General features: G+C 38.0%; 6 protein-coding genes and 1 pseudogene across 9 annotated transcripts in view; 1 reads left to right on the plus strand and 6 right to left on the minus strand.

The window, feature by feature from the left end:
* Nucleotides 1–2,431: 2,431 nt before the first annotated feature.
* On the minus strand, nt 2,432–5,161 carry LOC116010344 (annotated as a pseudogene).
* Nucleotides 5,162–5,419: 258 nt separating this feature from the next.
* Nucleotides 5,420–10,227, minus strand: LOC116005577 (mitochondrial import inner membrane translocase subunit TIM44-2-like). Its single transcript, XM_031245810.1, has 14 exons — nt 10,061–10,227; nt 9,855–9,967; nt 9,169–9,252; nt 8,964–9,039; nt 8,643–8,687; nt 8,121–8,549; nt 7,950–8,018; nt 7,157–7,221; nt 7,001–7,069; nt 6,842–6,914; nt 6,581–6,685; nt 6,413–6,484; nt 6,084–6,146; nt 5,420–5,850 (listed from the first exon to the last, which is right to left on the minus strand). The coding sequence occupies exons 1-14, from the start codon at nt 10,139–10,141 to the stop codon at nt 5,719–5,721; spliced, it is 1,476 nt and encodes a 491-aa protein (XP_031101670.1). The 5' UTR covers nt 10,142–10,227; the 3' UTR covers nt 5,420–5,718.
* Nucleotides 10,228–10,733: 506 nt separating this feature from the next.
* On the minus strand, nt 10,734–14,832 carry LOC116009846 (glutamate receptor 2.7-like). Of its 4 annotated transcripts, none has more exons than XM_031249001.1 (6): nt 14,769–14,832; nt 13,835–14,413; nt 12,440–13,758; nt 12,040–12,349; nt 11,557–11,954; nt 10,734–11,453 (listed from the first exon to the last, which is right to left on the minus strand). In XM_031249001.1, exons 2-6 carry the CDS (start codon nt 14,112–14,114, stop codon nt 11,064–11,066), a joined length of 2,697 nt encoding a protein of 898 aa, XP_031104861.1. In that variant the 5' UTR covers nt 14,115–14,413; nt 14,769–14,832; the 3' UTR covers nt 10,734–11,063. The 4 variants fall into 4 exon arrangements, with proteins under 4 accessions (XP_031104861.1, XP_031104863.1, XP_031104862.1 ...); XM_031249003.1 differs by having other exon boundaries at nt 12,440–12,856; nt 12,980–13,758; nt 13,835–14,822; XM_031249002.1 differs by having other exon boundaries at nt 12,440–12,871; nt 12,980–13,758; nt 13,835–14,822.
* Nucleotides 14,833–14,925: 93 nt separating this feature from the next.
* LOC116009847 (3-oxoacyl-[acyl-carrier-protein] reductase FabG-like) lies at nt 14,926–17,248 on the minus strand. Its single transcript, XM_031249005.1, has 5 exons — nt 16,831–17,248; nt 16,517–16,628; nt 16,069–16,268; nt 15,725–15,954; nt 14,926–15,392 (listed from the first exon to the last, which is right to left on the minus strand). Exons 2-5 carry the CDS (start codon nt 16,606–16,608, stop codon nt 15,114–15,116), a joined length of 801 nt encoding a protein of 266 aa, XP_031104865.1. The 5' UTR covers nt 16,609–16,628; nt 16,831–17,248; the 3' UTR covers nt 14,926–15,113.
* Nucleotides 17,249–19,585: 2,337 nt separating this feature from the next.
* LOC116010085 lies at nt 19,586–19,921 on the plus strand. Its single transcript, XM_031249349.1, has one exon. It carries the CDS (start codon nt 19,586–19,588, stop codon nt 19,919–19,921), a length of 336 nt encoding a protein of 111 aa, XP_031105209.1.
* A 245-nt stretch (nt 19,922–20,166) lies between these two features.
* Nucleotides 20,167–21,007, minus strand: LOC116006886. The gene is made up of 2 exons (XM_031247395.1): nt 20,848–21,007; nt 20,167–20,725 (listed from the first exon to the last, which is right to left on the minus strand). Exons 1-2 carry the CDS (start codon nt 20,961–20,963, stop codon nt 20,491–20,493), a joined length of 351 nt encoding a protein of 116 aa, XP_031103255.1. The 5' UTR covers nt 20,964–21,007; the 3' UTR covers nt 20,167–20,490.
* A 671-nt stretch (nt 21,008–21,678) lies between these two features.
* Nucleotides 21,679–22,730, minus strand: part of LOC116010352 (chlorophyll a-b binding protein 5, chloroplastic) — a 2,668-nt gene continuing 1,616 nt past the window's right edge. Inside the window, exon 2 of the mRNA XM_031249719.1 lies at nt 21,679–22,459. Within this exon, the coding sequence (XP_031105579.1) occupies nt 21,808–22,459 (652 nt within the window). The 3' untranslated portion in view covers nt 21,679–21,807. The remainder of the gene's footprint in view (nt 22,460–22,730) is intronic.

Below are 22,730 nucleotides of genomic sequence, written 5' to 3' on the forward strand. Positions count from 1 at the left end.
CAGGTCGAGGAGCCAAAAAGAAGTCGGGCCGGGGCCGCACGCAAAATTCCAAATCGCCGATTTATTTAGCGCATTGAGAACCGTGACCTAACAGCTGGACCCCGCGACAGCTAGGCCTGGCGAATCATCTTTGTAGACATCTGTAGGAAAAACCCCGCGAGAGCAACTCAGATCGACACGTCAACGTCGTCACTCTGGGTCCCACTCACGACTTCCCTCCCCTCAATAAAAATATCTGCTTTTTTTTTTTTAAAAAAAACAAAGACGAAATTTCATTAAGAAGAGTCAAGCTCTAAAGCAGAAACAATAGAAGGAAACAGAATAACAAAACAATCCGAACAGTCAGACTTAAACAAGGTTTCCTGAGCAAGAAGGTGGGCCACCTTGTTCGCGGACCGCTTAGCGAACATAAAGCTAATATTAGACAAGTCACTAGCTATTTTTCTAATGTCATTAATAATAAGATCGAATGAAGAGAAAAGTTGAGCATTCCTAATACTCTCAACAACAGCAAGGCAGTCAGTCACAACTTGAATAGAAGACAGCTTGATTTCCTTGATCCACTTTAATGCTTCTCTCACACTAATTGCTTCAGCCTCCATTGGTTTGAATAATCCAGGCCAGGGAACCTGCTTTGCTGTCACGAACGCACCCTCAGAGTCACGGAGAACAAAACCCAATCCCATTTTTTGGTGACTGTTGTCCAAAGCTGCATCAACATTGAGTTTGAGCCAGCCCTGGGGAGGGGGTTCCCAATTAACATCATGAAGAACAGTTTGACCCGGCTGTCTGGCACTTTGGTTAGCCGATTGCCATTCCAGAAGGAAAGTTTGAGCTCCTGTAACCACATTAAAAGTTGATAAAATAACATTGTTCCAAAGCTTCTCGTTTCTAGCCTCCCAAATCTTCCAACAAACAGTAATCATCAAGCACAGAGCATTAACAGGCAGAGAAATGAAATGATATTCCAGCCAATCCCAAAAAGAGGAGAAATTCTGATAAGCAATTGTCCCTAGGTGGACCCAACAACTCCTAGCCAGAGGACACCTAGTAAAGATATGAAATGTGGATTCCTCCTCCAAACCACACAGAGGACACACCGGTGAAACAGGGACCTTTCTAATATACAAAAGCTCATTGGTTGGAAGGGAACCAGAGCATACCTGCCAGAAGAAAACCTTGATTTTAGGAGGCAGCCATAGTTTCCAAGCTCTGGTCCAGAATGGGATTTGCTGACCATGGAGATCCTCAGTGAGTTTCTTGTAACAGCTATTAACAGTATAACACCCCTTATCCTCCATAGACCAAATAATCTTGTCATTAGTCTTAAACTCCCCACTGGAATGTTACGAATGAGCTCCGCATCATCTGGAACAAAGATATCATCAATCACAGTGTTATCCCAACCAGTCTTAGATGCATTAAAAAGGTCACAGACTTTGGTAACTCCAATATTATCAGTCAAAGGAGTACGTATAAATGGGGAAGAGACATTAGGAAGCCAGGGATCTCCCCATATATGAATAGAATTCCCGTTACCCACCCTCCACCGATAGCCCTCTCTTATCACTTCTTGGGTTTCAAGAACACTCCGCCAAATAAAGGAAGGGTTACAACCTATTTGAGCCTCAAGAAAAGAAGACTTAGGAAAGTATTTGGCTTTATAGATCCTTGACATCAAAGAGTTTGGGAATTGGATTAGCCTCCATGCTTGTTTCCCTAAAAGGGCAATATTAAATTCCCGAAAATGACGAAAGCCCAAACCTCCCCACTGTTTTGGAACACATAGAGCATCCCAACCCTTCCACCGAATCCCCCTAGTTCTCTCACCCTCACACCCCCACCAGTAACCATTCATAACTCTCTCTATTTCCTTACTCAACTCCAGTGGCAACAAAAATACACTTAAAGCATAGGTAGGGATGGCTTGAACCACATTTTTAAGGAGCACTTCCCTTCCTGCCCGAGACAAGAATCGGTTGGTCCAACTCTTTATCCTACCCGTAATCTTCTCCTTAATAAAGCCAAGAATCTCTCTTTTGTTTCATTTTACCATGACACATAATCCTCTCCTCCTCCCAATATTTTCCACACATTTTTTTAATGTAATTATTTTAAAAAATTTTATAATACCAAATATATATAAATATTCACCAGCCTTTGGTGGGTCGGACGAGTAGTTTTTTTTTTTTTTTGGGTTATTCATAGTATATAATTAAGAAATTAAGAATGAATTTAAAATAAAATAATATTATATATAGGTAGGTAAAACAAATCTTATATAAGTAAAATACTCTCAGAAAGTAAAATTCCTGTCACATTTCGTAATTTTACTAATAGAAGAAAAAGAGAATAAAAGTTAATTATAATGTGTCACCTCAAAGAGATTTTTCTTGAGGATGACAGACCAAGAAGATAGAAGCAGCAGGAGTTATTCAACAATCAACACAACCACATTAACTATGTAAAGGTTCCTTCAAACATTTGTTCCACAACATTGAATCAAAGGAGTTATAGTAACAGAAGCAATGTAAGAAGTATTTTACACTCCTGGAGGTTATCTAACTTAAATTGGAGCTACACATTCTTGAGGATTTCCTGCACTTTAGAGAGAAGCACTTGTGTAGGGTCCTCAATGCTATTATTGCTTTTTGTTGAGATTGTCTTGGAGTTTCATCTTCTCGAACAGGTATTGCCTCTCGGCCTCGGCCTCGCTCAGCCTAAGTTTGAGGTATCTACAGGCGTATTCCTCCTCGGATTTCTCGTACTTTGAAAGAGCAATCCTCTGTATCCTTTCAGCTTCTCGTCGTGCCTCGTCAGCTTTGGTCTGAAACATGTCTGCCTCGGCTTCTTTAAGTCGAACAATGCTCTCGAGGTCATCTATCTGCTGCCTTTTCTGCTGCCTCTCCAGCTTCAGTTCTGCCGCTTCCTTTTTCCTCTCCTCTAGTTCTTGGTCACATGACTCGTAAGCTAGCTGAGCTTTCTTGAGCATCCTCAGCTTTTCTTCGGCCACCATTTCCAATTTTCTCACCGCTTCCTGCACTACTTCTGAAATTTGGCCACACGCCTCTTGTGCAGGGATCATCCTTCCGCTGTTCTGGGCTTCAAATTTCTTCGATGAGTCCATCTCAAGCTCTGAGAAAGTGAGTACATTAATCAAAATAACCATATACTCGGTATTTTATTATTATTTCATACTAACTCACTTACAATGATCTATCTACTTTACCAATAATTTACCTGCCTAATCAAAACTATCATTGAAAGTGGGAAGAAGGTGGTTAATGTAAAGGAAAGTAATAAGGTACTACGTATATGTTAACAACTTCAATGCTTCTGAATGACGTGATTATTTGAACATAGAAAGTTCAGATGTAGTATGGAATAAGCATCTTGCTATAGTGGGATAGTTTAATTCCACCAGGAAGAATTTTATTTAGGTACTAGTAAACTAGCAGAAAGCAATCAAATTCAAGTTCTCCATAATCGGGCTATAGTGATCAGCCAGCATATATAAAATATAAACATCTGCCACGGTGAGCATACATAGCATCAAAGGTAATGCAAGTGATATCAATGCAAGTATCCCAAACTGTCAATAGTTAATGATTGTGTGGATATGCTATCAGAGGATTAAGGCAATGGATGTACCTTGGAAGAACATCAAAATGACTTTGCAAGCAGTTGCCTCCCCCACTCCCTCTCTCAATCTGTCAATGAGTTCCTTGCACTTCATAAAGAGTCTCCTTCCTTTTGTGTCCTCGCTACCATGGAAAATCCTACTCACGAAATCAAGTTCTCTCAGCAATGATTCCCTATCCCAGGTTGGTGCGCAGTGTTGGAATACATCTTTCACCCAGCCTAAAAGCTCAGATGTCTGGTTGCATGCTCGACATCTAAAAAGCATTTCAGCCGAGCCAGTGCCTCCAATGGCAGAATGTCCCATGCCAATTTGTTTGTCGCGAATTGCACAGTCAGTGTGAGTCCAATGGGAGCATGAATCACAACCAATCCAACGGCAGGTATTCACTTCAAAATCAAATTTGTGGCAAATCAGACACATGCAAAGGCTGCAGAAACCTCTTCTATTATTGCATATCTCACATATGCACTCCTCCGCTGGCAGCTGGCTTTGGCACGCTATATTCCTGCACCTCTTGTAGGTGAAAATCTCAACCAGGGAAGTCTGCGAGAGGCTAACACTCGGATGCAAGAACGCCTGGATCCCCATGCTTAAAGCAACAAGAACTTCGAGCTGAACTCGGTGAGCTCTTATCAATGCATCCGCAGTCAAATCAGACCTACTCTGTACCAGTCTCTGCAAAACCATAAACTCATCCCTCTGTAGAGAACCTCCATTCCCCTCAAGCATCACTCGCAGCGAACCCTTAATCTCTTCCAAATACTCATCAGGAAGCAAGTACATTCTCTCTGACACAACATCCACTCTTTCTCTGGCTATATCCAGCAGAGAAACCTTGTTTGAACTAGACAGCCTATGCACAACAGACTGCTCATAAACCCCATTTTCCACTTTGTCACTCCCAACCTCCAATTTACTAAACCTAATACCAGATGCAGGCCGTGTATCTCTCGACCCAGCACTCTCCGCAGGCATCTCCCGTGTCTGATCGGGGTTTGATCCGGGCAACAACATATTCAATCACAGAATCAAACAGCCTTGAGGAACCTTCCCTCTCATAAAAACAAAACCCTACAATCAACAAGGAAATCTATCAAACACGTAATACGCAAACACATATACACATCCAATTATCAACCAAACATCAGCAACACAAGCTACAGCAGTGAAACTTATGGAAACGCAAATTCTACAACACCGTGCAATTTCCGTGAGCATCTATACGACTATACATACAGAATTGATTGGAAAATGAGAAATAGATGACAAATCAACTGAAGCAAAGCTCAAAAGTAAACATTCCGACCGACGGGGAGGGAACAGAGGAAGATAAAAGAGGGGGAATTGATGATACTCACCCAGCTCAGACGAAGATGAATGCCGTGCTTAGTTTAGGGATTGTTTCGGAGCGAAAGATTGCGTTTTTTTCTCAGGCGGAAATATATATAAAGCCCTATAAAAGTCATCCGTTTCTGTTGGCGTTGACTGAGTATTGGTACGATGTTGCCCACGAAATTTCCAGCAACTTGCTTGAGAAATTTGTATGACTACAGAGCAATAGTTATATTGTATAAGAGGGTCCACAATCAATCACTGGGGAACTGATTCAATATATAGAATTTGGTTTCATTTCATGTTCGTAATGTACAGAATTGTATAACTGAGGACACATAAACACTTAACATACTACACATGTTCAGTTAGTTATTTTTGTTGCATAAAAGATCGATGTAAATATTGGAAGAGATGTAATAGATTTATAATTCGAAAACAAGATAACCAAAAGTGCGATTTCTCCTTTTATATAAAACTCAATGCATATGAAACAGATGGTAGTGGTTATTTTATGAGATAATTGGAAGATGAAGATACACAGTACAATGAAAAAATGTTAGGGTGATCATGGAGGACCATGTCAAGTCAACAAATGAACCCAGCAGTAAAATGATGGAGTTCAGTTTATAAATTATAACAATAAGTTTTTCTGCCAAAATTTTCTCCACCAGGAGAGTATGAACTGCAAACAGGCTGATACAACAGCTATCTCCACTCAAATGGTGATGAGGCAGAAAGTGTTATATAAGGGCAGCAACACCAAACTGTTGCATCTCTCTGAGCCGCCAAACCGGATAAATTGCGCCCTCGCCAACCTCTTCTGGATCCACGAGTTGCATCGCCCAAGCGTAGTATACAGTGTGAATCGCGTCCTGATCACGCCACAGATCAGAAAACGGAATCAGAGTTGGTGAGATTAAAACACAATTATTCTATTCAGAATCCAAGAATGTGAGGAAAAGATCTCTGAACTAGTCAACTTTGTTTGCCTGTGAAAGACAGCTGTAATATACTGACACAACTAAGAGTATCTCAACTAGTTCTATGAATCTTGATGCATGAAGATTTGAAATTGTCGCAAAAATCATGGTACTTCATAAATTACCTTCCCCCCTTCAGCTATGGATCCCAGTTTATCGCGTAAACAATAGACCTGCTGTGTTTGGAACTGTGACAATCCCAAAAAAGAAAAAGAACCGATCAGTATTTCAGTCATCTTTGTTGAGCATATATAATATATAAACAAAAATGTGTATTCAACTATTAGCTTAGGCGCTTTTAGTTGAGATGGAGCACATGTTTCAATTTGGTATCAGAGTCGACCCCATGCCAAAGGTCATGGGTTCAAATCTCCGCCCGATAAAAAAAGACAGGGAGTGGCAGAAGGAGGATATTTATCCAAATGTCAGAATTAGACTGATAAAATGTGTGTACCGCTAAAATGATGATGGGAGTTTCTCCCATCAATTTTGTCTCTCGAACTTCAATTTCAGATATATGAAGTATCTGCATAAATAGGAGGATTATATCAGCTAAGTGAATTACTTTATGTCGAGATAAACATAAACTAAACCAGAATTGTGTCGTAACGTGTATTCTTACTTTATTATCAAAAACATAACCCTGGCTGTTGAAAGCACTATGCTCCGCTTTACACCGCTCAATCATCGTGGAGCTACAATATTTTTTCAGCAATTCAAGGTCTCCCTGAAAACAATTAATATTTTTTTTAAAAGGCAAAAAATAAGAGACGAAAAGGAGCTAAACTTGTATCGTTCAATGGAGACAAAAGCAGCCATTGATGTAAACAACATAATTAAGGCCAAATGATTCATAAGCTATTTTGAGATTTTATCAACTCACTTTATAGAAACCCTCGAGGACTGGTCTGATCACTTCTTGAACCTCCGCAACAAAATCCGGTAAAGAGAATGTCCTAGAAGAAATCCACTTCAGATTAACAGAAAACATCATTGAGAAACCAGGAGCAATAAGAAGAAAAAACAAGGCACGTGATCATACGGATCTCTGCGGCGTATTTCCTTAAATGACATTGCTGTACTTGACTCCCCAAAGACGGTTTCATTTAAACTGTTCCATCGAAATGGAAAATTACTAATTCATCATATAAACACTAACTATATATACAACCCTAAAAACAGGAGAGTTATAACATACTCTTGGATTTTGTGAACCACAGGATGATCACTAGTCTCCCATCTTTCCCGAATATCCTCTGCAATCTGCCATTTCAGCACATACACCAAACCAATTAACAGAAATATTGCAAGAGAAAGTCAAAAACATGTAGCATCTAGAAATTATCACAAAGGTGAAAGTAAAAGCAGATACTTTCTTTACTAAAGATAATGTGATGTCTCGTTAATCTTGATGCAGTACCAAATTAACATAGAATGTCACGAAAGGAAGAGAATAACATGTAGATGGAATACTGATTTAGTATTGGGTTGAAAAACAATAACAAAGAAAGTTCTACTTGGCTCAGTAGAAGTCAGCTTGGTCTTCTTTAAAAAATTTTCCAACTTAAGTTCAAAACCATTTCAAAATCAATTACTAAACAAGCCAAGCCTGCAGAACACTTGACTATTCATTAGTCAAATAAAGCTTAGACCATTCATTAAATAATCATTTAATCAACAAACCTGAAATAAAATTTTAGACTTGTATCCCAAAGAAAAACCCACTACTGAGGTCTGAGAAAGCCATAAACTTCTCCTGTTGTCAAAATCAGCCTTTTTTTAATCTAAATCTTACAGTCAAGGGGCAACTTAGAACTGCCAGATATCAGTCACCACTTATCTACCAAATGTTACCTGTATTATATGTGCACAAGTATTGCTGTAGTGTAAAAACCATATCCAGGTTTAGCCATATATAAGGCCTTAAGAACAATTTCCAATTTTTACTATAAAATACAAACAGTATGTTAGGATTCAGTGTTTCAACAAACCTCTTGACTCTTTGTAACTACAGGTTCACTTGCTCCCCTGATGTTCTTAAAGAGGGGGTGGCCTTGCATCTGAGAAGAAGAATAACTGATATCAATCTTGAATTTTGGAAAGGCCAATAAGATTATACTGACATATCCAATTCAAAGACTATGAGTGCATAAGTAAATTACTTTTTCCTTGAAAGCCTCCCAATTCTTACTCCATCTGGATTTTTTTGAGGGTAAAACAACAACGTCAGTCCTTGTGCTCCGCTGAATGTTTGCTTGTGGGGATTCTACAGGAGCTTCAAGGTGCTTCCTCTTGCTCGCAGTACCTTTCAATTCATCCACTACAATAGCATACCCCTTCTTTGCTAAGTCAATCGGTTTTGCTTCCCTTAGTTTCTGGATGGATGGCGAGACTTTTGAAGTAAAGGAAGAAGCAGCATACCTAACCTTGCCAAAAACTGTTTCTGCAGTATCACGAAAATCAGATTGCTGGTGCTGTTGCTGCTTTTCTCCTGTAGAATGATTTGTGTCTTTGGAATTTGAGCTGCAACTGTCAGAGTTAACATTTGATCCTTGAGATTCTTGCTTCTCAAATTTAAAAGTTTCTTTGACCTACAAATAATAGAGAGTACTTAATTATTCACTACTCAGTAAACACTAAACACACCCCGTAACAGAGGCAAGGTAAACTTGATATGTACAAACCTCTTCTTTAGCAGCAGAAACCTTTTCCTCCACATTTGCATAAACCTACAGCAAAACATGTAAGAAATTAGAAGGAAACAACTAGCACACCATATTGACATTGGTTGCTAATCACAATTAACGATATAATCCCTTTGATACTGAAACACACTCAAAATATTGGAAGTACATATTAACAACTGATTTTACAGTTCTAAGAAGAATCATCACTTTGACAACAACTTAACTCAAATTTTGCTTGCAATCTAAGCAATGATTGATTTACTTCATTAATAAAGAGTACAAAGTCACCAAAGCAATACAAGGAGCCTCCATCTCTACCTTTTTCACTGTAGACTCAGCCTCTGTCCAGACACCATCCACATGCTTGTATAACTGCTCGGTAGTCTGCTTTGTTCTGCATTTTCCAATTCACCATATCAGGTTCTAATAGGAAATTTCCACCAGCCTTAACATACAACATTATGTCTCTAATCAAGGCCAGAGCATTTTGCAATTCATAGTTATATTTTAATTCATAAGCTACCTTGTTTTTAAATCTTCCTTAACTCCTTTCAGTTCTTCTGCTTTCTCTTTCAGTTCCTTGACTGACTGTTGGAATTCCTTGTTTCTGCAACCCAAACAATTGGGAAACAACTTGATTAGACTTGAAAACAGAAGCAAATACAAAAACTCTGAAAGAAGGCATCTATACAATCCTATAAAAATCCTATAACTTATTAGATATAAGTATAAGAATATATAAAAATATACATGTGCTTCCATGCACACTCTAGCAGAGTTCATGCAAGTGCCACCAATAAACACCCAACCCAACAAGTAGAATTATTACTCAGAAACCCTAAGGCGACTTACTCAACCACACTACTAAGAAAAATGCTCCTAAAATTTACTCAACCAAAGTAGGAATCAGAAGGCTCCCTACTTTAACAGATAATTAATATTAACATTCTAAACTAAAGAGAACAAAATGCAACTTTTTCATTTTCTTTGTTGGTTTATGATAAAAGCAAATTAACAATAACAAGCCCCTAACAACTTGAACCAGTAAGAGTTGATCTTGCTAGCCCAGGTTCTGAGCATACATTTACCTTAAACAAATGTATAACACCATTAAAACAATCCAAGATACAAACTTTAAAACCTAAAGCCAATAATTCAAGGAAACAAAGGTTCAAAACTAAGCAATTTCCTCTTCCAAAGAACTTTTACCTGTTAAACTCGCCTTTGAATTTCTGAGAGAACTCATTGAATACACTGAATTGGCGATTACCCGCGTAGCCATATGCCTGGACCAACCTTAAACTTGTTGCACCTCTACCCACCTACACGACGTAAAAACAACATTTTTACTTGGGAAAAAAGAAACAGAAAAGAAAACGAAAACATAGAAAACACAAAAGCAAAGCAAAGGAAACCTGGTGAGGTACTAATAGCTGATGGAAAATGGGTCGTCTTTTGGAGAACAAAAAATCCCGAACTAATTTTCTGCTAGCCATTGGAGGCTGCGGATGAATGTGCTTCTTCTGAATAGAAAAGTCTATTGGCAATTGGCAATGCCTGGCCTCGCTCCCAAGAAAGAAAATTCGAAGTCGGTGGGTTTGGGTCTTTACGAGTTAGCGGTTTGGGTAAGTTGACTGTTTTTAACTCCGCAAAAATTAAGCCCAATACATTTTGATTACTCTCTATGAATTGCATATTCATGGGGTGAGTTTGCTTTCCATTGGGTTTTTTTCTCCTTTATCATAGAAAGAAATGTTGAATATTTGGTGGTTACATTGATTTTGATTATTCTCAGCGATTGTTATACGATGGACCATGATTCATATGACATTACGAATTCTGATATAAAAATTATGTAGTTTCAATTAGCATATTTTAACTTAATAATTGCTGACACATAATATGATAGTTACAAGTATAGAAATTAACAACTGCAGATATAGAATGTGTCAACTACTGATACAGAATGTTATTTTTGGATTAGGTCTATAATGCAAGGTTGGTATAAATTGCTTTATTCTCAGGTATATTGTGGATGTGTCTATACCCAGACTTTTGTAATTGCGTTGTTTTTGTTTTTTCATTGTATTTAAAAATAAAAAATAAAAATGGATCACCTATTATAGTATTTCTGGTATACAAACAAATTAAACTACATTAGGAATGTCGACAACTATGAGCCACCCTTCCAACATGTTTTTCTCATGCATTCTTTCTAACAATTCTACACCTGTTAAAATCCCACTGCCAGAGTGCCAGTTTCTTCTGAAAACCTCAAAAAGAACTAAGAAATATTACTACATATCTTCCTGCAAAACGCATCATGTTCTTGGAAATCTATGTTTCACTGTAAGGAATCTCTTTCACCTCTGGAAAGGAGACAGATTCCCAAACATTTGGTTCGGAAAATCCAAGAATTCAGTTGGTGAGTGGTGGCAATCCATGAACACTAATGGATGAAACCTCAACATTGTTCTGCTCTGAGTTCTTGAAGCATTTAGATAACAAGCCAATTCTTCTCCATAAGTCTTTCGGGCGCAAATGCTTCAAGAAGCGTCTTTTCTGGTAGAGTAAGATGGATGCAAATATGATAACAGCGAGGGATGAAGCGATCCCAACGATCAGGAATAGACCCCAGAAGCTGTGAAGACTCAGGCTGTTTGATAATCCCATTGTGCTTGATTCATCAGGACAAGGCGGTTGCTGCCCGAACCAGGTTTTCTCTATCCCGGATATCCTACCCCCTTCAGTCAGGTTCAAGATTGATCGTGATACATCGGGCACCAGAGGAGATCTAATTGGAAAAACCTGCAATATATGAATGAACAAATGTTTCCTAACCGAAGAAAATCTTCATTTCTATGGAGCAAGAAAGGAGAAATAATGCAGAAGAAAGAAAGAGCATACATACAAAGCCAAATCCGTCGGTTTTAATAGTTGGAGAGACCATGGTATACTTGGAGCAATGTTTAGCCAGAAAAAGCTTCATGTAAGGAATTTCACCAAAAGCAGCAGATATACCTCCATTCGAGAAAGAATCATCCAGTTCATCTAAGGTGTCGTATGCTTTGAGCTGAGACTCGCTGAAGTTCATCTGCATTGTTAATAGTTGACGGATGAACGAGCCCTTTGCATAGCCAACATTTTCGCGTCTCTCAGTCAGCTCGCGCACGCTGCTAACAGCGGGCTCGAGCTGCTGAATGGTTAGCATCGAAGCCAAGCTAGCTGTGTAACTTTGGGTTAGTATCAGGACCACAAAGCACCAGATGATCACCACAAACCTCGCAAGATGGCTCACCACTTTCTCCTCTGAAAATAAATTTGAAAACAAATTCAGCAAGAAAATATCAATCAGTTATTATCCCAACAACAAAGATATAGAAGAGAGGTTTACTATGAGCAAACACCATGATTGAGAACGAGAACCAGAAGCCGGTGCCAACTTGTTGATGAGGAGAGCCTCGAAATTCCTCATTGGTTCGATGTTCAAGAATCCATATCACAAACCCCATAAAAACGAAGAAACAACCACTCGTCACCCAAAGATCCCAAGTCAATGGTTTCAAGAAAGTCCATGCTCCCTTCCTCCGGTCCTTGACAGGAACAACCATGGTAATACCAGACTCGATGAATGGTTGTGTAAAGTCGACATATTTAGACCTGTTGGCCCTGATCGTTATATCTCCTGCTGCAGCATCAAATTTCTGCTCACAAAACAAGAAATGAGAATCAAATCAGTTATTTACAAGCACATAAACAAAACTTACAAAGAACAAGTGAAGGAATAAACTAACCCCGAGATAAACCTGAAAGACCAAGTCATCGTACGAACCAGCACTACTACCATTGGGAAAAGCAAAGGGAACATACTGGTAAGGAACATTGTAGGGCAGCATTGCCATCACAGAATCAAAGACATCAATAGAGTAGCCAGTAAATGTGGTCATGCCAGTACGAGGATCTTTTATCACATTTACGAAGGCATTAGAACCACTCCTTACCGGAACGCCAATTCTGAGCTTCTTGCCATTTGTTGGTATTACCCAACCCTTTGGAATGGAGGTAACATTTCCCGGCCATACAATGGCTTTAATATTGACCTTTGTAGAATCGTGTTGTTCTGAAATAGGGGCATTCAGTTTCTTGGTAATCCCCAACCTTGGTGTCCAAAATCCAACTCCTCTCCCCTTGTTACCCATCAAATTCACTATCTGAAAATATGATGACTGTAACTCACCATTAACAATATCAAAAACCCCACTAAGGCCATCAAATCTAGCCCTTGATAATGCTCGAGGAAGATGCTTACCAATTTCAGAGACGAGACTAGTTACCTTCAAGTCCTGTGAGTCAATCAGGTTGTTTGTATTCATTTCTCTAGCTACAATTTCTTCGGTAGCTATAGCCAGAGCTCTGGCAGCATCATATGCCCACAACCCAAATACCCTCAAATCTACAGGACTATGTCTTGGAAACTTCCTTTTCCAGCGAAGAATAAACTTTTCAAGTTTCTTTCTTTTCGGAACATGGACTTTTATTCCTAGGACCCCTTGCATTGAACTATGGGTAGAAGGATGCACCAAGCTGAAATGGTTAGTTATACCAGTAGTTATAATCCAGACATAACCTTCGCTCATCATTCCGACCTCTCTGGCTTTGTTGAAAAGACGAATGCCAAGAGTTGGTGGCATATGCACAATAAAAACTCTGGTTTGCATCGTCATCAACTTGTAAAGCTCCGCTACAAGCTCATCATCAGTGGCAGAGGCACGAATGACGCTCCGATAAGGGATGTGAGTTTCAACTTCCTGCAGGGCATCAGCTAAGTAAGGCATAATGCCTTCTCCAAACTCGGTGTCTATGTATATAGGGACAGCTGCCCTCCAGCCAAAAGCTTGAATGACTGAACTTATGGCTTTTACTTGAGATGAGTCATTCAAGGTGGCCCGGATGAAAAATTTACTCCTGAGTGAGGAAAGGGAGGGGCTTGTAGCAGAGAATGAAACAATGGGCACTTTAGCATCATCTCCAAGACTAATTACAAAATTAGCCTGCATTGATGTCTGTGGACCAATGATGGCTTGCACTCCCACATCTTTTATCAAGTTTGAAGCTGTACAGAAATGAGAACAGGTTATTAAGTGTTAAAAACACCAAACAAGAGAGGCAGAGATAGAGAAAGAAAGGACCTGCTGAAGCTGCCCCAATAACACTATCTTTGGAATCCCTGAAATGCAGAACCAGCCTAGTCCTGTAGTGACCATGGGAAGCATAAAAATCTGACAGGGCAAAAGACACACAGTTAAGCCCCATCATCCCAGCCCACGAGCTCTTGTCAAGAATCAAGCCTATTTTAACAGGGATTTTTGTGGGGTTCATGCCATTTGCCATGGTCAATTCTCTGTATGATGTTAGAAGATAAATAGCCAAAATCAGGGATAGGCATCTCTTGCTGTTTTTTTCTCTCATTTTCAACCTCTAAGCTTGAGAGTTCCTCCATGCTCAAACATTTATAGCAAACATAGACCTAAAAGAAGGAATTTACCAAGGAACCTCAAACCCAGACAAGATTTGGTCAAGTCAATAATTCTTTATGTTGTTCAAACTTCAAATGTATTCATTCTACAGGTGAAAGTTGTGAAGAAATTCTTCAGTTTTGGTTTCTTCTTCACTTTCCACAGATTTTTGTTGAGAACTGGCGCACATAATCCAAGCTGTGACTTTGATGGCTTCGGTCAACAATTTATGATTTCCAAGTAAACTTCAACCTTTTTAAAAAAAATATAAAGCAGTAGAAAAACAACTTGCTTATTGTTGAAAAACTGAATAATATTATATACACATTATAACATTACAGGAGAGAAAAATTAATAGATATAATACAGACAAAAAAGACTGGTCAGTGGAGGAAGTAGAAAGAATGGAGGGAAAAACATTAAGGATACATGAATGATGAATCCTAACTGCTGATATCATGTGAGAAGATATATAATGTTAGGGAGATTCTATAAATGCCTACTGCATGATATGGTAAATGATAATGGGCTTACAGTCATACACTGCAGTCAAGAGACGTTTGGTAAAATGTTCTAAATATTTCAATTCAACAATTGAAATTCTGACCTGGTGCATAGAGACCAATCCATTTGGTTCTGTTCTGAAACTATTTCTTTAGTGAGCAAGGGCACAATTTGCCATTCAGGATAGAATCAATTATTTTTCTAATCAGCGCTGTTTTCTCAAGGCAACTTAAAACAATGCTTGAAGAATCAACAAATAATTAGACACAAAAAAACACCAATATATTATTCAGATTTCAGATATCGAGTACAAGACAATTTTATCATGGGTTTAACTACATTCATTGCTAGTACTAGTAATTGTTCTCTGATATAGGCAAGTAGAAATTGATCTTGCCATAGGCAAATAGACATATTTCTGAGCCACAACATACAGCGCAAAAATACATCACATATACGATTTCAAACGAGGCCTTACTAAAGACTGGGCACCATCAACAATGACGGTGGTTCCTGTCATGTAGCGAGAGTCATCACTGATCAGATAGATGACACTTGAAGCTAGATCTTTTTTGACATCAAGCCATCGGTTTAGAGGCGCAGCATCCTTGACCAACTTCTCTGCCCTCTCCTTTCCCACGGATAGAGGATACTCATCATGGAGATGCAAGCCACGAGCAATTGCATTTACCCTTATTTGGTGCTTCCCCATCTCCATTGCAGATGACTGGAAAAGTAAAACACCAATTAAGCAAAAATTGTCATGAAACAGCAAAGTCTTGACACTAGGCAGTGTACTTCTCCTTATTAACTAAATTCTACTCCAAAAACTGCAAATTCAATGGCGCTAGTGTCACCCATCGGTCTGAGACAGGTGGTAAAGATGTCACAAAAAACAGCTCCAAATCTCACTTTCTCCTTACACAAATCCCAGCAAATAAATAGATTAACTCTATTAGGATTCATTGAGTAATGCTACATGATAAAAATGAAGCATTTAACTTATAATACAAATTGAAACAGGTGCTCAACTATTGATGAATCATGAAAATTGCTTACCTTGACTAGATGCTGCACTCCAGCCAAACACGAACCATATGCAGCAGCTCCTGGATATAATCCTCTCTCAGCACCTATGATTGACGATAAAAATACAATAGATCCTCCAGATTTTCTATCCCGTACTCGTTTACCCACAGATTTCAACAAATACCAAGCAGCCATGAAATTAATTTTAACTATCTTTTGGAACTCATCTTCGGCTAATTCAAGAGGATCTTGCATCTTCCCTGTTGCATTTTATCAGAAGTGACAAAGCAGCTTGGTTAAAAAATAGTATATGATTCAATAAGTGTAGCTTAAGGCAAAGAAGATGGCAGCTACATAAGATGCAAAATTTTTACCTTCATAAGAATAGCAGTGCACTAAAGCATCCAAATAGCCCAAAATTTTCCAAGCCTTGTCCACTGCTTCATCAAAAGCTATCTCTCTCTCATCCTCCATATCCAAGCCAACCACCTCCACCACAACACTGTCGTCTAGAGATTGCCTTATCATTTCAGCAACTCCCTTCAGCTTTCTTTCATTACCCGCCAAAACCAATCTGATTACCAAAAATAATAACAATTCAGTTTTCCTAGAATCATATAGATAAATTCTAACTTTGGAGAACCTATGGCTTAGTCACAGGATAGCATTAAAAAATGACCTTTTACTTGGAAAGGTTGGCTTGAAATGATCTATCTGATATTAGCTATACTTGTTTCACATATTCACATATTAATATATAATACGAAGTAAGAGATTTAAACTTTCTATAACAGATGCATTAGAGAGAGATAGGGAGCCTACTGGCAACCACGCTGAGCTAAATGGAAGGCAATATTGTTGCAGACATCATCAGCATTAGAGGTAAGCAACACCTTCTTTCCAGGATTTTCCATTCTCCAGACCAATTCAGGAACTGATAATACATAAAACAAAAACTCAAAAAGACTGGCAAAAGAAATCATAAAACTTCAAAACATGAATACCATAAAATCCCATCTCCCAATAAACAATCAACTACCCTTGCAATACTATTTGTCACAAAAAAAGATTGAAGACAGAAAGGCGAAATTGAAGAAAGACTATGAAAATAGAAAAAGAGGGAAAAGAAAGAATACCCAGAAGAGCCGAGGGTTGTAGCTGAGAAAGATGGATGCGAAATGCGCAAATCAGATGAATGGCTTTGTTTGTTTTATAAGCTTTAGTAAGCAGGACACGGTATGTAAAGCTAGTAAGCTACTACTCAGCGCAGCCGCAAATTTGACGTAGATGCAGTAGGTTTAGGTAGAAAAATTGAATTTGAGTTTGAATTAGGAAGATTAATCTAAATTGGTACGATCCGCCTTTGCTGTGTGTCTTGCGCCTGCAGTTTGGAGCCCGCAGGAGAACTCCATTTTTATAAGGATAGTTGACAGGAGTCAACGACCTTTGCTCTGGATCTCAAACACGTCGTTGACTTATAAAGTCTTTGTATACTTTCACATGGAAACGTGTTATGAGTCTCCACCGGCGACCGCAGACCGCTCGACGGCCCGTGAAGACCGACGGCGAGCTGCGCCTAAAGGCTACAATGCTACATGCTGATTTTTTTTTTATAAAAAAAAATTTATAGTTTATTCTACTACATTTTGATATATTATAATTTTTTGATATATTATAATTTTTTTAAAAAAATTATGTTATGTTACAAAATTTTAAATAATTTGTGTACAAATTCAAAAAATTCAGTTTAGATTAGATTATTTTCTTATTGGAAATCATAATCATTACATAATATAAATGTTTGATATTAATTTATCAATATTGAAAGGTTAAAATATATTTGTTAGGTATAATTGGACATAATTGTTACAAAACTTAAATGTTTGAATTTTTTCACCTAATTGTTAAGGTTTGGATATAATTATCGCAAGGCATAACATTAATTTTTTTTTATTCTATCAATAAGCCACTAAAATAAAATAGTTTTTCTTTTTTTTCATGTGTTGATTATTTGAAAGATTTTTTTGGCAGATGGCATTTTACATGTGTTGATCATTTAAAAGATCTTTTTTAACATATAAGACTAATTTGGATTTAGTTTGACTATTGCTGCAACATTTGATTCTTACTCAAAGAAAGTTTTTTAAGTGTACTAGAGATTTTCACTGTCACACACAATGACTAATCCCTTATTTGATTGAAATACTCGAAGAAAACTTGTTGTTGCATTAGATTGATTATTTAAAAGATTTGAATTATGCTTGAAGGCTTCTGAAAGCACTGCAATAGAGGTTTTGAGAGTTCAGGAAGAAAAAAGCAAGCTTGAGTAGCTTATCGAGTGATTGAAGTAGTCATATAAATGATCTTGCATCCCTAAAAACCAAACAAGGGCATACAATATGATTAGGTATTCGATTTTAGCTAACAAGTTACTAATCCTAACCAGAAATATAAACAATTAAATATAAAATAATCCCGCATCCTTAACAACCAAATATGAGCATATAATATTTGTCTGTACTTTGTAGGGGTTGGGTATTCAATTTTAGCTAACCAATTATCATTTATAACAAGAAATGTAAGCAACAATGATCTATAAAATAATTCTGCAGCCCTGTAAACCAAACAATAGAATATAATATGATTGGGTAGGGTTGGGTATTCAATTTTAGTTAGCAAGTTGTCATTCATAACAAGAAATGTAAGCAATGATGAACTATAAAATAATCTCGCACCCCTAAAAACCAAATAAGGGCATATAATATGAGTTGGTAGGGTTGGGTATTCAATTTTAGCTAACTATTTATCATTTCTAATGAGAAACGTAAACAACAACGAACTATAAAATAATCTTGCATTCCCGAATACCAAACAAGAGAACATAATATGATTGGGCAAGGTTAGTTAACTAGTTATCATATATACCTAATCTATATCTATCTATATATATATAGATTAGGTATGATAAACAATGAACTATAAAATGATCATGCATTCCTATTTCCTAAAAATCAAATAAGGACATAATATGATTTGGTAGGATTGAGTACTTGAACGAGTAGTCAATCCTAATGTAAGGAAAGATGACATTCTTGAAAACCAAAATGTTATCTTTTAAATAATTTAAGATACGATATTTTTGAACACATAATGTGGATCAAACTCGGGGCAATTATTTTTTTTTTATGGACACGAAACGTGATTCAAACGCCATAAATAACAAAGTCACAATAATGTTACCACTACTACTTTGTCCCATTGCACTCACCATTTTTGTATAGTTTCTGCAGTAAAAAGACAAACCGCAGAAATACCATACTTCATAGTTTTAGTCGCTACCTAAAACATTAACACAAATGGTCTGATGACAGCAAAGTAGATCTGCAGAAAACACACAAAAGACAACAAAAAGCACAAAAAATCTCTACTCTGTAATGCCAATACAGACAAGCAGATACCCTCTCTTTATTCCATCAAACCACTACTCTCTTCATCTTCTTTTTGGACATTTTCCCTTGCCAGTTTTCTCCTCTAAAACCTTCTGTTTTCACTTACATAATCATTCTAACCTTTCCTTCTTGGACTGTGCCCCTCCATCATGATTCATCCTCATTAGCACCAAAGCTACCATAAACTAAAATCCATCGAGTAAAGCCAAAAACTAAAGATTCTATAATGGTACTTGTACCATCTGGTTTTATCTGATTAATCTCGATTCCCTTCCTATTTAACCCCATTCCCATTCCCACTCTAAACAAAAGGATTCTTGATTCTCCTCCTTGTTCTCCCATTCCTATACATCTCCATTCTCATATCAATTCAGAAGCAATTGCATATTTGCATCTAAGCTTCTATATATTCATGGGGAGGCAAAGCACAGATCATACAGTGATGGGGGGTTCTTCAATCGTTCTCTTGCAAGAAAGATTCAGGCAATTGCAGAGGGCGAGAGAGCAAAGAGAGATGAGGGAGCTGAAGCTTTTCTTCGACCCTCCTCCTCATCAACTCATGGCCCCGGACTTGCAACAAAAGATGGGTTTTTCTTCAGAGGCAGTTGATCAAGAAGCACTCTCACTCGGGCTCACCTTGTGCAACAACAAGCCAGAATCTCGAGCTTTCAATGAACAACATCAACCACCCCTATGGTCAGCCAACCCCAACAGAACCACCCTGAACACACTACATAAGATTGAAAACTATGATGTTGATACTTCTCTGCATCTTTAGGCCTACAAATCTTTGTTTCTTTCTTCATTTTTTTTTCAAGATTTTCTACTGTTTTACTTTTATTTGAATCACATATTTCCCACTGTAAAAATTAGGGAAATCAGTTAACCAAATAAAAGAACTAGTGTTTGTTTTTCTCCTATTGGATTACAAATGAGAATTCTCCTGGCACAGAGTAAATACAATAAACAGCTCTTGTTGCATATGAATTATTGATCAATTCCTATAATAGTTAAGAATAGAAAACCAGGACAACCCAATCAAGTTGATCAGACTATTGACTTAATAACTACAATTTTACAAGTTCGACTGCTAGGCTGATTTACCTCCTAATGGTCATTTGCCATCCAGTATCACAATACACATTTAACACACTCTGTGGTAGTGGCTGCGAGTATCCTTCTTAATAAAAAAGAATAGAAAAGCAATATGGAGTCCAAAAAAAAGTGTAAGACTAATCCTTATGTATCAAGGCTGTAGAAGAAATATAAATCCTTAAACACAAACAAACCAGATAAGAGGGGAAAACAATACATGACATATATAAGCTGAGGGTGAAACGCAGAAGATCAAGATTGGGGCAGCTTTGGGCAGTCTGGGCACAGAAAATGGCCTCTAGCTTTACAGTTGGAGCAAGAAGAGTGTGTTATTCTTGATTTTGAGCCAACTAATTGGGAATTAGGATCATCATTAGCAAAGATGAGATTGAATGGTCCTCCCCCTTGTTTAATAAACCCAGACCCCTTACATTTCCTACAAGCTATCAGCTTCAGATCGCCGCATCTCTTGCACATGCCCAATGAGCTGCTCATACAAAGAACATTATATTGCAGCATCAATAACACAGTACAAAAGTATTGTCTTTTTCCCTTTTTTTCTTCTTCTCATTTATGCAGGAAAGAAGAGAGGAGAGAAAGTATACTGACCTGCGCTGAGAAGCAGCTACCAAAGAGTCAATCTTTGGGGCATAAATGGTGGAGCAGAGTAGCAAAGCACCTACTCCATAGCCTGCAATTTCGTTTGCTGTTATGTGCTCGAACATCTTCAATTCTTTCCTTACAAAACTGGATATTTTAGTGGTGGAATGATAAGAAGGGGGGATATATGGGGGTTAGTAGTTAAAGAAACTGGATAAGATTTTTGGAGCTCTTATCCCTCCTTGTACATTATTGATATCTTTATTTTTATTTTATTTTTTTTAAATTACTTTCTTTTCTACTTTATTACTCAGTCAAAGATCATCCCAGCCAATTAGTCACAATTAACTTGATAGTTACAAGATTTTAAGTTTAATTTTTTATAAGACTAACTATTTACATTCGTGATTTTAGTCAACGGATTATAAGCAATTTGAAACTTTATTATACTAAAGACTAGTGTCGGATTGTATTTGACAAATTTTCCTCTATCTTTGTTTTTTAAAAGTAAAATTATCCCGTCTATTGAGTAACAATATACGGAGTTTTTTTTTTTGGCTACATTTGTATATAAGATAAAAAATTTTATTAACAAGACGGCATCGAAGAGCCTATACTTTCATATTGGAAAAATATATTTCATCAAAAATAAAATATTGTAGCTTCTAAAAATTAAAAATGTCACACTTCAAATGTATAAATATCGCTTTCCACTTGTAATTCGTCAATAATTTTTTTTATTTATATTAAAGTGTTGATAATATTTGATATGAAATATATCAAAAATAATAATAATAATAATAATAATAATAATAAGGTTTGCATGGGCAAAAAGGGAAATGAAGAGGATGAAACCATATTAACCATACAAGATAGTGGAGTTTTTCATTACTTTAACAGTTTAACAGAAACAGAAAGGTAAATTCACATGCAGAAGAGGAAATTAAGTGACATCACTCATCAGTGATTTCACTTTCCGGGTACAAAGTTTGTGGCATAGGCCCAAGCATTGTTAGCTACTGGGTCAGCAACGTGGTCGAAGAGGTTCTCAATCGGGCCCTTCCCGGTAACAATGGCCTGCACGAAGAACCCGAACATGGAGAACATAGCCAAACGCCCGTTCTTCAGTTCCTTCACTTTCAGCTCCGCGAACGCCTCCGGGTCATCCGCCAATCCCAGCGGGTCAAACGCGCCGCCCGGGTACACCTTGTCGAGCCCCTCGCCGAGCGGGCCGCCGCCCACTCTGTATCCCTCCACGAACCCCATCAGCACCACCTGGCAAGCCCAGATGGCCAGGATGCTCTGGGCGTGGATCAGGTTCGGGTTGCCCAAGTAGTCCAGCCCGCCCTCCGAGAAGATCTGGGCTCCCGCCTTGAACCACACCGCCTCGCCGAACTTCACGCCGTTCTTGGAGAGGATTTCTGGGAACACGCAGCCCAGAGCTCCCAGCATGGCCCACCGCGAGTGGATCACCTCCAGCTCCCGGTTCCTCGCGAAGGTCTCTGGGTCGGCCGAAAGCCCCGCGGTGTCCCACCCGTAGTCGCCGGGGAACTCGCCGGTGAGGTATGACGGAGTTTGCTCCGAGAATGGGCCCAAGTACTTGGGGCGGTCCGGGCCATACCTGTTTTCATCCACATATAATTTATTAAGTTGACCAAAATACCCTCCGCATTATAAAAAAATTATCCACAACACATTAACACATTATGGCAACTTCTTATATGCATCAACATATTTTGCGGTGTATTTACCCTCATTTTATCTTTTATTTTACGAAATATATTAATTAAAAAAAAAGCATTTTATCATTTGCTTTATTAAAATTAGTAAATATATATATATATATATATATATATATATATATATATATATATATATATATATATATATAT

This window comes from Ipomoea triloba, chromosome 2 (assembly GCF_003576645.1).
Source record: "Ipomoea triloba cultivar NCNSP0323 chromosome 2, ASM357664v1".
Classification (NCBI taxonomy): domain Eukaryota; kingdom Viridiplantae; phylum Streptophyta; class Magnoliopsida; order Solanales; family Convolvulaceae; genus Ipomoea; species Ipomoea triloba.

Excerpts from the sequence above, each read along its gene's own strand:
- LOC116009847 (XM_031249005.1), bottom strand. The coding sequence starts at position 16,608 with ATGGAAAATCCTGGAAAGAAGGTGTTGCTTACCTCTAATGCTGATGAT. Across the intron at positions 16,269-16,516 it reads TTAGCTCAGCGTGGTTGCCA|ATTGGTTTTGGCGGGTAATG; the intron begins GTAGGCTCCCTA and ends TTTGGTAATCAG. Across the intron at positions 15,393-15,724 it reads GAGTGCAGCATCTAGTCAAG|TCATCTGCAATGGAGATGGG; the intron begins GTAAGCAATTTT and ends TTACTTTTCCAG.
- LOC116009846 (XM_031249001.1), bottom strand. The coding sequence starts at position 14,114 with ATGAGAGAAAAAAACAGCAAGAGATGCCTATCCCTGATTTTGGCTATT. Across the intron at positions 13,759-13,834 it reads TATTGGGGCAGCTTCAGCAG|CTTCAAACTTGATAAAAGAT; the intron begins GTCCTTTCTTTC and ends ATTTCTGTACAG. Across the intron at positions 11,955-12,039 it reads AATCATGGTGTTTGCTCATA|AGGAGAAAGTGGTGAGCCAT; the intron begins GTAAACCTCTCT and ends ATTTATTTTCAG.
- LOC116006886 (XM_031247395.1), bottom strand. The coding sequence starts at position 20,963 with ATGTTCGAGCACATAACAGCAAACGAAATTGCAGGCTATGGAGTAGGT. Across the intron at positions 20,726-20,847 it reads GTAGCTGCTTCTCAGCGCAG|CTCATTGGGCATGTGCAAGA; the intron begins GTCAGTATACTT and ends TTGTATGAGCAG.
- LOC116005577 (XM_031245810.1), bottom strand. The coding sequence starts at position 10,141 with ATGGCTAGCAGAAAATTAGTTCGGGATTTTTTGTTCTCCAAAAGACGA. Across the intron at positions 6,915-7,000 it reads GAAATACGCCGCAGAGATCC|GACATTCTCTTTACCGGATT; the intron begins GTATGATCACGT and ends GATTTCTTCTAG. Across the intron at positions 6,147-6,412 it reads CTCCCATCATCATTTTAGCG|TTCCAAACACAGCAGGTCTA; the intron begins GTACACACATTT and ends GGATTGTCACAG.
- LOC116010085 (XM_031249349.1), top strand. The coding sequence starts at position 19,586 with ATGGGGGGTTCTTCAATCGTTCTCTTGCAAGAAAGATTCAGGCAATTG.